This window comes from Schistocerca nitens, chromosome 11, assembly GCF_023898315.1.
Source record: "Schistocerca nitens isolate TAMUIC-IGC-003100 chromosome 11, iqSchNite1.1, whole genome shotgun sequence".
In the NCBI taxonomy this organism is placed as follows: Eukaryota; Metazoa; Arthropoda; class Insecta; order Orthoptera; family Acrididae; genus Schistocerca; species Schistocerca nitens.
Window position 1 is genome coordinate 74720295 of NC_064624.1, and position 13547 is coordinate 74733841.

Below are 13547 nucleotides of genomic sequence, written 5' to 3' on the forward strand. Positions count from 1 at the left end.
TGAGGCTTCATCAAGACTAAGGAGTCCGCATCAGCTCTTGTACATATGAGGCACCGGCATTCCTCCCTGGTGTGGCCAGGGAGAGTAATGACTTCGGATCAAATTTTCTTGCATTGTACTGAGACTTGAAACACTTAGACTGCTGGCATTTGATCACCAGCAAGTGATGACGTGGTGCACTTCATCGTGCGCCATCTGCCCAGATGCCATGCACTGTGACCAGGGGACCTCCCCATGGGCGCCACCCAGCCACAGCAAAAGCCACCTGGCAGGATGACCATTGCTGGGAGTCCTGACGCTCTAGGGTGATGGGCATCTACTTCTTGGCATATGTGGCCAGTTAAAGGTGCAGGCATCAGCAGAGGGATCCCTGTGTAGTCAGGGGGCTACAACCAACCGAGTACATGGCGATCCACCTAAATAGACTGGCAACTGTGATGTATATGAGGTGCCAAGAATTCCAAAGTCATCATCGGCAAAGAAAACGACACAGCATAGTGGGTGAAGGAAAGTGCACCCAGGAAGGTGTCCCTGCCCAAGAGATGGAGGATGAGCGGGACTGCAATGCCACGACGAGAAAGTGGGCTAAAGATCTCAATGCATGATGGACACGATGCACCATGTAAGGTGCCCTACCCCAGTTGGCTCGCTCTTGGGAAAATTTTGAAAAGCACAGGTCAAACCATACAGGGGACCATCGCATACAGGCCGGAAGGTGATAAGACTCCTTTTAGTCACCTCTTATGACAGGCAGGAATATCTCTGGCCTATTCTAATCCCAGGGGGGCTGAAATGTGGTCAGACAATTCATGGCTCTTGCATCACAATAACGCACCCACACATTCATCCCTGTTGTTTTGTGACTATCCCACAAAAAATCAAAATCACTGTGCTGCCTCATCCTCTGTACTCTCCAGACCTGCCTCCTGTGGATTTTGATTTAATTTCCAAAATAGTAAATCACACAGAGGATAAAGATTTGCAACAATAGGAAACATTGAAGAAAATTTGCAGCAGATGCAACTTAAAGCTATCCAGCAAGATACATATCAACAATGGTCCTGAAAGTGGAAATGTCTTCGCAAGTAGTGTATCAATTGTGGAGGAGAGTATTTCAAAGGAGACTATGCACAATAAGTGAAAGGTCTGCTAGTGGACAAAGTTGTGGAATTTTTTGAACAGGCCTCGTATACAGAGGTTTCTGTTCAACAAGTTTGCTTGTTTCAGCATACAATGCCATTTTCTAATGTGCCTTTGTGGTTTGGAAAAGTGAGTCTTATACACATGTTATTTATGATTTTATTTATCATTTTTATAAATTATATTTTTACTTACATCTAGGTCAAGTTAAAAAATAACAGCAAAGTGCATAGCTACAACACTAGAAGAAAGGATGATCTTCACTACTCTGGATTAAATTTCACTTTGGCACAGAAAAGGGTAGATTATGATCTCACAAAAATCTTTGGTCATTTGCCAAATAGTATTAAAAGTCTGACAGGTAGCCAATCACCAATTAAAAGCAAATTAAAAGAATTTCTGAATGACGAATACTCCAACTCAATGGATGAATTCTTAGATATGAAGTAGTAACTGTATTAAAATAAATAAAAAGTTAAAAATTAATATTTTATGTACAGAAAACTATTTAAAATTACACATTCCACATCATTACGAAATGTCATATCCATTATCTATGGAACAAGGATTAATGTAGGTATGTAGTTGTTGATCAAATGGTTCAAATGGCTCTGAGAACTATGTGACTTAACATCTATGGTCGTCAGTCCCCCAGAACTTAGAACTACTTAAACCTAACTAACCTAAGGACATCACACAACACCTAGTCATCAGGAGGCAGAGAAAATCCCTGACCCTGCCGGGAATCGAACACGGGAACCCGGGCGCGGGAAGCGAGAACGTGAGAAGGCTACCGCACGACCATGGGCTGCTGACAGGTTGTTGATCATATGGCATCTGAGAGCCAACTGTGAGTGGCCTGTCATGAAATAATATTATTATAATCACATAGCTTTTGCAATATGAAACTTAATGTGGTAACTGTTTGACAGATGAGATCCTTAGGTGCTGTATCTTAACATATTTCTCTTCTTTGGTAGTCACGGATGGTATTTCCAATGCATTGATATTAGTTGGTTAAATTTTTTGTCTGTGATTTGATACGATTATTCTTTCTTGTGGTTAAAAATTTAAACACAATTATCTAAGTAGGGCTTGTGTTTCAGGTCAGTTTGATCACTGAGTAAGTTTCCTGAAAGATATAACTGCCATTTGTCGGTACAACAGATTTTGGTTGTGGAATAAAACCTGTTGTGCAGTCAAAAGGCAGTTATATCTTTCAGACAGTTTTTTTATGACTGTTGCTCCATACAAAAGTGAAATCATTCGTTAAGTAAGTTGTTAGGGCTTAAGTTGCTCTGAGCACTATCGGACTTAACATCTAAGGTCATCAGTCCCCTAGAACTTAGAACTACTTAAACTTAACTAACGTAAGGACATCACACACATCCATGCCTGAGGCAGGATTCGAACCTGCAACCGTAGTGGTCATGCGGTTCCAGACTGAAGCGCCTAGAACCGCTCGGCCACACCGGCCGGCGCAAGTTGTTAAGGAAATTTCTCATATATGTGTACATCTCTCATTCTTCCAAAATATTCATAGAATGTCAATAAGATATTTTGTGTAAACTTTGTACAGTGTTTTCAATGTGTTCGGCTTTGTAGTTTTCATGTTTAAGATATAGGTAGAAAGTTGACAGATTGCTTTCACATGCTCTGCTACAGTCTTTCAATCAAATGTCGTTTCATAATGGACAGCTTACAGTTGACCCTGGATGCCAGACAATCATCAACTCCAGTTAGATGTAAGTAAAAATATAATTTATAAAAATAATGTCAATGATAATATGTGTGACGTAAAGAAAATTGAGTATTCACAACAACCACAGGTGCAATTCAAAATGGCAAGGTAAATTTAAAGAGGCAAGCTTGTTGTGCAGAAATCTGTAAATATAAGCAAATAAAGATTATGTTGCTGTTACTGGAATTGACTTCTTATAAAATGTCATATTTTGACTTAGTTCATGCTGCTGACCCTACTGACAAAAACTTTCTCAACAGTATTTCACAAAAAGATCATCTTCCCTCTGGGGATTCCCATTTGTGGTCATGTAAAATTTCCGAATTACTCATTTGTTGATTGCTGCTCACAAACAACAAATATAGCAGTACACCTCGGAAATGCTTCATTGTGTTCCTTTAATATGATCTGATGGGTATCTCAAACACTCAAACAGTGCTCAAAAATGGGTTGCCTTAGTGTCCTGTGCGTGGTCTTGTTTAAAGATGAGCTACACCTTCCTAGAAGTCTCCAACAGCTGAAGTGGACCATTTGTCTTCCCTACAACTGACCTCACAGGCTCATTTCGTTTCATATCACATTGCAATATGAACCTACATTGAAGAGCCAAAGAAACTGGCACATCTATCTAATATCATTTAGGGCCCTTGCTAACAGGCAGGAGTGCTGCAGCATGACGTGGCATGGAGTCAACTAATGTCTGAAATAGTGGGGAGAGAACTGGCACCATAAATCCTGCAGGGCTGTCCATAAATCTCTATAAGTACGAAGGGGGTGGAGATTTCTATGGGCAGCACGTTGCAAGGCATCCACGATGTGCTCAATAAACTATGTCGGGGGAGTTTGGTGGCCAGCAGAAGTGTTCAGGCTCAGAAACATGTTCCTGCACATGTGGGGTCTTGAAACTGTTCGCTCCACAAAAGACCCGTACCCAAAGACTGGAAAGTTCCACAGGACACACCAATATTCAAGAACAGTAGTAGCAGTAATCCACTAAATCGCAGGCCCATATCATGAGTATCAATATGGAGCAGGATTTTGGAACATACATTGTGCTTGAACATTATGAATTACCTCAAAGAAAACAGTCTATTGACAAACAGTCAACATGGATTTAGAAAACATCATTCTTCTGAAAAGCACCTAGCTCTTTATTTGCATGAAGTGTTGAATGCTATTGACGAGGGATTTCAGATTGATTCCGTATTTTTGGATTTCCAGAAGGCTTTTGACACTAAACCACACAAATGGCTTATAGTGAAATTGTGTGCTTATGGAATATCGTCTCAGTTATGTGACTGGATTCGTGATTTCTTATCAGAGAGGTCGCAGTTCGTAGTAATTAACAGAAAGTCATCGAGTAAAACAGAAGTGATTTCTGGCATTCCCCAAAGTTGTGTTACAGGCCCTTTGCTGTTCCTTATCTATATAAACGATTTGGGATACAATCTGAGCAGCTGTGTTTGGTTCTTTGCAGATGACGCTGTCGTTTATCGACTAATAAAGACATCTGAAGATCAAAACAAATTGTAAAATGATTTAGAGAAGATATCTGTATGGTGCAAAAATTGACAGTTGACCATAAATAATGATAAGTGTCAGGTCGTCCATATGAGTGCTAAAAGCAATCGGTTGAACTTCAGTTACACGATAAATCAGTCAAATCTAAAGGCCATAAATTCAACTAAATACCTAGAAATTACAATTATGAACAACTTAAATAGGAAGGAACACACAGAAAACATTGTGGGGAAGGCTATCCAAAGACTGCGTTTTATTGGCAGGACACTTAGAAAATGTAACAGATCTACTAAGGAGACTGCCTATACTATACTTGTCTGTCCTCTTTTAGAATACTGCTGTGTGGTGTGGGATCCTTACCAGATAGGATTGACAGAGAACATCGAAAAAATTCAAAGAATGGCAGCACGTTTTGTATTATCGCAAAATATGGGAGAGAGTGTCACAGAAATGATACAGGATTTGGGCTGGACATCATTAAAAGAAAAGCGTTTTTTGTTGTGACAGAATCTTCTCGCAAAGTTCTAATCACCAACTTTCTCCTCCGAATGCGCAAATATTTTGTTGATACTGACCTACATGGGAAGAAACGATCGCCACGAAAAAGATAAGGGAAATCAGAGCCCGTTTGGAAAGGTATAGGTGTTCGTCCTTTCCACATGCTATACGAGATTGGAACAACAGAGAATTGTGAATGTGGTTCAATGAACACTCTGCCAGGCACTTAAATGTCATTTGTAGAGTATCCACATAGATGTAGATTGTTCTGCTGGAACTGCTCAAGTCTGTAGGAATGCACTATGGACAGGAATGGATGAAAGTGATCAGACAGAAGGCTCACATATGTGTCACCTGTCAGAGTCATATATAGACATAACAGGGGAACCATATTACTCCAACTGCACATGCCCCACACCATTACAGAGCATCCACCAGCTTTAACACTTTCCCCCTGACATGAAAGGTTCACAGATTCACGAGGTTGTCTCCATAACTGTACACATCCATCTGCTCAATACAATTTAAAATGAGACTTGTTTGACCAGGCAACATGTGTCTAGTTGTCAACAGTCCAATGTCAGTGTTGACGCGCCCAGGTGAGACAAAGTGTGTGTCATGCAGTCATCAAGGGTACACGTGAGAACCTCCTGCCCTGAAAGCACATATTGGTGATCGTTCGTCCATGGTTCGCACGCTGACACTTGTTGATGGCCCAGCATTGAAATCTGCAGAAATTTGTGGAAGGTTTCACTTTTGTCATGTTGAGTGATTCTCTTCAGTCGTCGGTCCCTTTCTTGCAGGATCTTTTTCCAGCAGCGGTGATGTCAGAGATATGATGTTTTACCAGATTCCTGATTTTCACAGTATATTCGTGAAATGGTCATATGGGAAAATCACCACTTCATCACTACCTCGGAGATGCTGTGTCCCATCGCTCATGCGCCAACTCTAACACCATGTTCAAACTCACTTAAATCTCAATAAGCTGCCATTGTAGCAGCAGTAGCTAATCTAACAACTGTGCCAGACACTTGCCTTATAGAGGCACTGCCAACCGCAGTGCCATATTATGCCTGTTTACCTATATCTGTATTTGAATACACATGCCTGTATCAGTTTCTTTGGCGCTTCAGTGTACATATGTAATTGATGTTGCTGTGCCATTACTTATATATTTGAACATGATTGTTTTTCCTATTAATCTGAACTAATTTACATTTTTCTATATTTAGAGCAAGCTGTCATTCAACATACCATACAGAAATTCGGTTCAAGTCATGCTGGATCCTTCTACAGTCACTTAAAGATTACAATGCCCTATACATACAGCAACATCAGCAAACAGCTCATCCTATCCACCAAATAGCTTATGCATATCCAGAACACTTGCCTTGGGTAAATCTGATGATACCTTTGTCTTCAATGAACACTCACAATGCAGGACGACTTACATGGTTTTATTAAAATTCTTTTGAGCCACTCACATACTGGACAACTTATTTGGAATGCTAGATCCTTGTTAACAGTCTCGAGTGGGGCACTGTGTCAAACACTTTCCAGAAATCTAGGAACATGAAACCTACCTGTTGCCCATCTTCCATGGTTTGCAGATATTGTGTAAGAAAAGGGCCAACATACGATGCTTTATAAATCTATTGATTTGTTGACAGGAGCTTTTGCCTCTGAAGGATACTTATCATATTTGAATTCTGAACCTGAGGACATCACATACATTCATTGCCCAGGCAGGATTCGAACATGCGACCACAGCAGCAGTGCAGTTCCCGACTGAAGCGTCTAGAACCACTCGGCCACAGCGGCCGGCTCATTTGAAACAAAAAGGTCTCGTAAACATGGGCACTAAAGTGCATACCTGTAGAGCTATAAGTGCCTGTTGTTCTTTACTAGTGTGGAACACAGCTTTTCTATTGAACAAGTACTCACAGCCCTTAAGGTATTTATTTCAGAGCCCATGTTTACTAGACATTTATGCTCTGATTGATCGTTCCTGTCATATCCCTGAATATTGAACATTTCGTGTGGGACACTCTCTATAAGGGAGTCACCTGTAGTTTTTCCCAGATGATGACAAAAATAATGATTCTAAGTAAGGGACGCTCAACATCGTGGTCACCAGCACCCAAACAAGAAGTCAGCATGCCAATCTCATGGGTGGGGGTGAAGACTGTCCCCACATGTGGAGCAGTTTATAATGCATAAGGCCTGACAGTTCACAAAATTTCACCACTCTTGTAACACTGAAATCAGTATCGATGAGGATGGTGGGTGGATGTCCATCGAGGCTGGGGGCCCTGATATCTGTATATAAGATACACATTGCCAAAATGTGCTGAACTGGAAGTGGCACACCACAAACCTCACAGGGTGGTGGATCCTCCAGCTGGTGGAGAAAGCCACGTGTTAAATGGCTATGTCCAGTGCACAGCCTGGTAAGTAGAACCTCCTTCCAGCAGTGAGGCAAATATGAAGACCGCCATGCCTGTGTGGTCAATTTTGGTAGCCGCAATTTGTCTTCTGTAACCTTCAAACATTCAGTCTCCCACTGATGCGTTGCACACCCGTCACAAAATGAGGTGACAGCATGCAACACGATAGGACATTGACAGACACCACCACCCCAACAAGATCCCTTGGCTGCTTTGTTGGTCACGTTGTTTCCCTGTATCCTGATATGGCCAGATACCCACCAACATGGCACTTTCTTGCCATGGTGTTGGAGCTGCTGTAAAGAGTCATGGATGAGCTGAATCAACTGGTCTGCTAGATTCAGTAAGCGAGTTGGAACAGGCAAAAACCTTGTATGATGATATCTGTGAATCCTCTCCAGTGCCATAAAACTCTGCATCATAATTTGTAAATTGTTCCGAAAGACGCACTTTGAAAACCATATTGGGGAATACAGTGAAACAACTGAGGATATTCTCTTGTTAATATCCTTCTGTATGAACAATGACAAAAGTGTGGTACATACTTAAAATTGAAGAAAACAAAGTTGTAAAAATGTAATCTGGAGTACAAATTTTCTTGTACCGGACACCAAGGCACTAATGCATCCCATCGCTGGTCGTGTACTTGGGGATCTGATAGATCCAGATCCTTAAGACAATTAGTGGCACGTATTACAAATGACTTGTTTACATGGGGCTGATTCCTGAACAGCCATCGTAAGTTGGTTTGGACCACTGCAGTAAATGCCAGTGACTGACGTGATGCTGAGATTTTCAGAGCCTGTCAAAAGGATACATCGTTGAATGCAGGGCGGTGGTTCACCAGCCTCTGCAGACAGACACATTGAACTGGGCTGTTCAAAAAGGCTCCAGTCCATATACAAATGTCCAGATGGTGGACAGTATCTAACACATGAGGTAGGAAAGATGGGCTGACCTGTAGATCATGCTCCCATAATATAAACATGACACAACAAATGCCCTATAAATCTGAATGAGATGGGACCTGTCAGCTCCCCATGCTTTCCTGCTAAGCCATTTCACAATATTCAATTACTGAATGTCCTCTGTGTGTAGGTCCTTCATGTTTGGAAGCCAAGTTAATTTCGAGTCAAATAATAAACCCAAAAAGTGCACAGTTTCCTGAAAATGTACAATATTGCAGCAAACCCCCCTCCCCCCCCCCCCCCACTGTGAGCACTGGCCGGTTACAACTTCGACAAGCACAGTTGAAATTGACATATGTAGTCTTCTCTGGTGAAAACCAAAAACCAGTTGCCTGCACCCAGGATTCAGACTCCTGATGATCAACAGTAGCTGCCTCATCATCATTGCAAAATCAGAGGAAAAGTAGAAGATTGTGAAGTCATCCTCAAACACAGAGCATTTGACAGGGCTCCTAACGAGAGAGGAAATGCCGTTGACAGGTATGGTAAATGTGCCACTGAGTATATTGGCTTGGGGGATCCGTTTCTCTTCAACATAGCAGGCAGACAAGGCATCACCAACGCGATATCAAAAGCACCAGTCCAAGAGAAAGGGATTGCATAATAATTGGTAGACAGCCACATAGTACCCATTCATGAAGTTGGCAAACAATTTTGTTCCTCGAAGCAAAAAGCACACAAACCAAATTGTAAGGACACCTGTATCGCCGTATCCAGTAGAATCAAGTTGTCATGGGTGAAATAATAGCACCTGAAACCACACTGGGAGTGGTTCAGGTGACCTCAGGATTCAAGTAGCCAGACGAGGCAGCAGTTGACCATATGATCAAGAGTCTTACACACACAACTGAAATGGGCTACACCCTGGTAACCATTAGGGGTGCTACGATCCTCGCCAGGTATCCATAATGGAATTAATATTGCCTCTTTCCATGCCATGGGATACTGTTCATCAAACATGATCCGACAGAAACAAGAGGAGCTGTCCTTGGCACAGATGACAGAGCATTCCATAATGAACATAATTAGGTCATGGGGCAATGTCTCTGGCAGTGGACAGAGCTGATTCCTACTCCTACATCATGCAAGAAGAAATGGAGCTTCCTCATCTCCACAGTCCTACGGAACCACTGAAATACAGAAGCTTGTCTGGATGACTCAGTGACTAAAAATGTGTTCAGCTAAAACCTGAGCAGTGTATTTACACACGTCCAGCAAGATCCCATTTCTCAACAAGGCCATAAGGCAACACGTACTGCCCTTGCACAAGATCCACCTTATTGATTCCCAAACTTGTGCAGTGGAAGCGGACTGATTTTTGGAAGTCACCAATTCCTTCCAGGAATCTCTCTTCTGTTCTTTTATCACTTGCCTCACATGTGCTCTTGCAGATCTGTCACTTGACACATTCTTCTGGGTGACAGATCTGCAATACAAGCAAGTTAAGCCTGTGGACAATGCTGAAGTATAATCTCTGAAATTGGTTTCCAAATGGATCTGATGACTTATTTTATTTTTGACTCATTCAGCTGCATTTCAACATCAAGAATACCTACTATTATGTCCTCCAGATGGGAGTTTGTGTGGCAGTCAGATGACAGCACATCTTTGCAATCCTGCTGCATGATTTTAATGAAAAATTTAAAACTTCTGATTTCCTTTTTTTGTGCTCATTTGCACACCAGAGTGATTGAATAGAAACCTTCGACCTGCTTAGTAACTTTACATAGGCCTAGATTTTTCTAAGATTCTTGGTAAATGTCTTGCTTGCATTACGTTAGGGTAATTGCAATCACATTTAGTACATTCACAATAGAGGTTACATCATTTTAAAACATTCTACAGTATATTTCAGATTCAGTGATGACTCACATGAGGCAATGTAGAACTTCAGCACCACCTATTTCAGCTTGATATTATCAACAACATCTAACATGATGATTCTTTACTCTCTAATTCTTTGTTTATATTTGCATAATATACCACCATTAAGCTTAAATTCAGTTGCCATCCCACAGTTTTCAGAAAAGACACACATATCTTTGCACTGTACTATGTGTTTCATAGTTCCAGTGGTGTGGTGTTTGGCTGCTGAGCACATGCACACACACTGGAAGCTGCATGCAAGGCTCAGAGATGGTGGAAGGTAGATTTTTACTCCCTGTGTGCTCTGTTTAAAAACTAATACCACATCCTCGAATGTAGAATTACGAGGGTGCATCAAATAAAACAGAAGTTTTGTTTTACTTGTTTTCTTGTAAATAGAGAGTGTCACAATATCCGCTCATTGTTGCTTTCATTTCCCTTGACTGTTCTTCACAACTATAATGTTGTTGTACTGTGTCTTTAATCAGAATTGCAATGTCTGTGTAGGAGTTACTGTCACTTGTTGTGAAATGCATTATAATCAAATGCATTATAATCAAGTCTTCCAACAAAGGGCATAAAACTATGAAAAATTTTGAAGATACTTGCTTCACAGTTCAGTGGCAACACCCTGAACACATTCAAGTGTATGTATGGCACAAATAGTTTTTATGAGGATGAGAAACAATTGAGAATGCAACTCACCAACATCACCCAAGGACCAGAATGACTGAGGAGAATATTCCCATGGTTAGACAGCTTATTGACAACAACCACTTGATAACAGTTTCTGAAACTGCTCCAATGGTTGGCATGGGCTACACTAGTGCTCAGGTGATAATTAGTGACAACGTTTTGGAAAGTGTCTGCAAGAATGGCGTCTCACTTTCTCACAATACGGCACAAATTTTGTCATCTCAAGGTGTACAAATGGCTACTGAAGTGCGACCAAACTGAAGAAATTTTTTGCACCAGATTATGGACCATGGAAGTACCATCACACCCCAGAACAGAAAAAAAGCAACAGAAAATGGCACAAAAAGGGCAAATCTGCACCCAAAAAACCAAAGACGGTCTCTCTGTAGGTAAGGTTCTTAAAAGTATTTTTCGATTTTAAAGGAGTGTTTCTCACTGATTTTCTCCATCAATGCCACACTGCGAACACTGCACACTACTGACATCTTCCAACCAAACAAAATGTGTATACTGTCAGAACAAGCATGCAGTTCTGATCTGGAGCATAATTGTGCTTCGTAACAATGACTGACCCCAGACAACTGCCCAAACTACACAAAAAATTCCAAAATTGTTCTGGACCAGACTAGAACTTCCTCCCTACTGTCCAGATGTATCACCCTCCAATTTTCCTTTGTGTGTGCCCTTAAAGGAAGCAGTCAGAGGACATATTTGATGATGATGGCCATATAGAAGTGTTCGTGCACAACTAGCTGCTTTCATAGCCGTTCATTTTAAAAAATGGTATCAATAAAGTGCCTACTTTCTAGGAAGATTGGGTTTTCTGTTCAGGAGATTATTTGGAACAATTAGTATGTGTATATGAATTTATCTGAAGCTTACATAAACCTATAAAAAAATTACTGTTTATATCTGACTCACCCTCACACGTTGTTATCCTTCTTCCAGCTATTTGATTCATGTTTTTGTTTTTTTATTTTATTTTACAGAAACCTTCAACCTTGGCCTTTCATTCACAAGAAATGAATTCTGTGACCAAGTGAACCTCAATACTTTAAATGTTCACAGCTGTCTCTGCATGAAAAAGCTACAGTTACAAAAAGAGGTCATTCAACATATAATGTTCTGATATTCAGCCTGGCTCAAGTAATAGCAATAAACATATTCATAGCTTTAATTCTGAGTGGTCCTAATGAAAAAGTTGACTTTGTGGCTATGGAGTAAAACATCCATTATTTTGCTTAAAATGTCTTCTGTTTGGAGGTGATATAATGCAGACAGAATGGTGGCAGAAACATAAACAATATGAAAGAATAAATTGAAATGCATGAGGTCTCAGTGTGTTAGACAATGGAATTTCACCATCACTTTTAGGAACCATAAGCATTAGTGTGGCATACAGACATTCAATCAATGAGCATAACAAAAAAAATTAAAAGCAATCATGAAATTTTGTCCAGAATAATAGAGTGCATGTTCTTTTTTAGAAACTTTGAAACATCCCTACATGGCTTGAGGAGCTGGCTCAGCAGCTTGCGTGCAGTGGAAATATCTTAGACCATGTGGCTACAAACAGGCCACATCTTGTCAACAAAGTCAGTATAGAAATGGTGATTAGTGATCATGATGTCGTTATAGCAACTATGATTATGACAGTTAATAAAGCAGTCAAGAAGGCTAGGAGACTATTTCTGCTGGATAGAGCAGATGAGCACTTGTTAACATCTCACTTAGGCAGTGATTGACATCACTTAGTTCCTGTAATATGGATGTCCAGGAATTATGGACAAAGTTTACGCAGATTGTAAATCATGGTCTGGACAGTTTTGTGCCTAGTAATTGGATAATGGATGGAAAAGACCCACATGGTTTAATAACAAAATTCGGACGATGCTAAGGAAGTATAGGACATTGCTTTCTCAGTTCAAAAAGGAATGTAAAAATAATGACAAGCAAAGGTCAGTAGAGATTCATGCATCTGTGAGAAGATCTATAGCATAGTATAACTACTACCATTGTCACATGTTAGCAAAATATTTGCCAGAGAACCTGCGAAAATTCTGGTCTTGTGTACAATTGCTAAGTGGGTCTAAGGCTTCCATTCATTCCCTTATTGATCACTCTTATGTGGCAGTTGGAGATAGCAAAACGAAAGGCAAAGTTTTAAATTTCACTTTCAAGATATCGTTCAGGCAGGAGAATTATACAAACTTACCATCATTTGACAATCAGACAGACTCCTGTTTGGATGACACAGTAATACACTTCCATGGCATAGAGGGACTACTGAAAGATTCGAAAGCAAATAAATCACAAGGTCCAGATGGAAGCCCAGTTTGATTTTACAAAGAGTACTCTATGGCAATGGTCCCTTACCTTGCATGCACTTATGTACCTGTAACCCAGCACAAAGTCCCAAGTGACTGGAAAAAAGCACATGTGACTCTAGTATATATGAAGAGTTAAAAGAATGGACCCATAAAATTTCAGACCAATATCCCTAATTTAGGTTTTCTGCACAATCCTTGAACATATTCTAAGTTCGAATATACAAAGATTTCTTGAGACTCAGATGCTTATTTCCACAAACCAGAATGGTTTTCACTCATGCGGAACTCAGCTTGCCCTTTTCCCATATGATATATTGCAAACAATGGATGGGGCACA

General features: G+C 40.6%; 1 protein-coding gene across 49 annotated transcripts in view; it reads right to left on the reverse strand.

Annotated features, from left to right (window-relative positions):
* The window catches only part of LOC126212861 (zinc finger protein 83-like), a 1762073-nt gene that overhangs the window by 65273 nt on the left and 1683253 nt on the right, over positions 1-13547 (reverse strand). The window contains exon 20 of one of the 49 annotated variants that reach the window (XM_049940354.1): positions 1841-1999. The exons of the other annotated variants lie outside the window; for them this stretch is intronic. Within the exon in view, the coding sequence (XP_049796311.1) occupies positions 1967-1999 (33 nt within the window). The 3' untranslated portion in view covers positions 1841-1966. Of the gene's footprint in view, positions 1-1840; positions 2000-13547 lie in introns of those variants that run through there. 49 annotated transcript variants of the gene reach the window in all.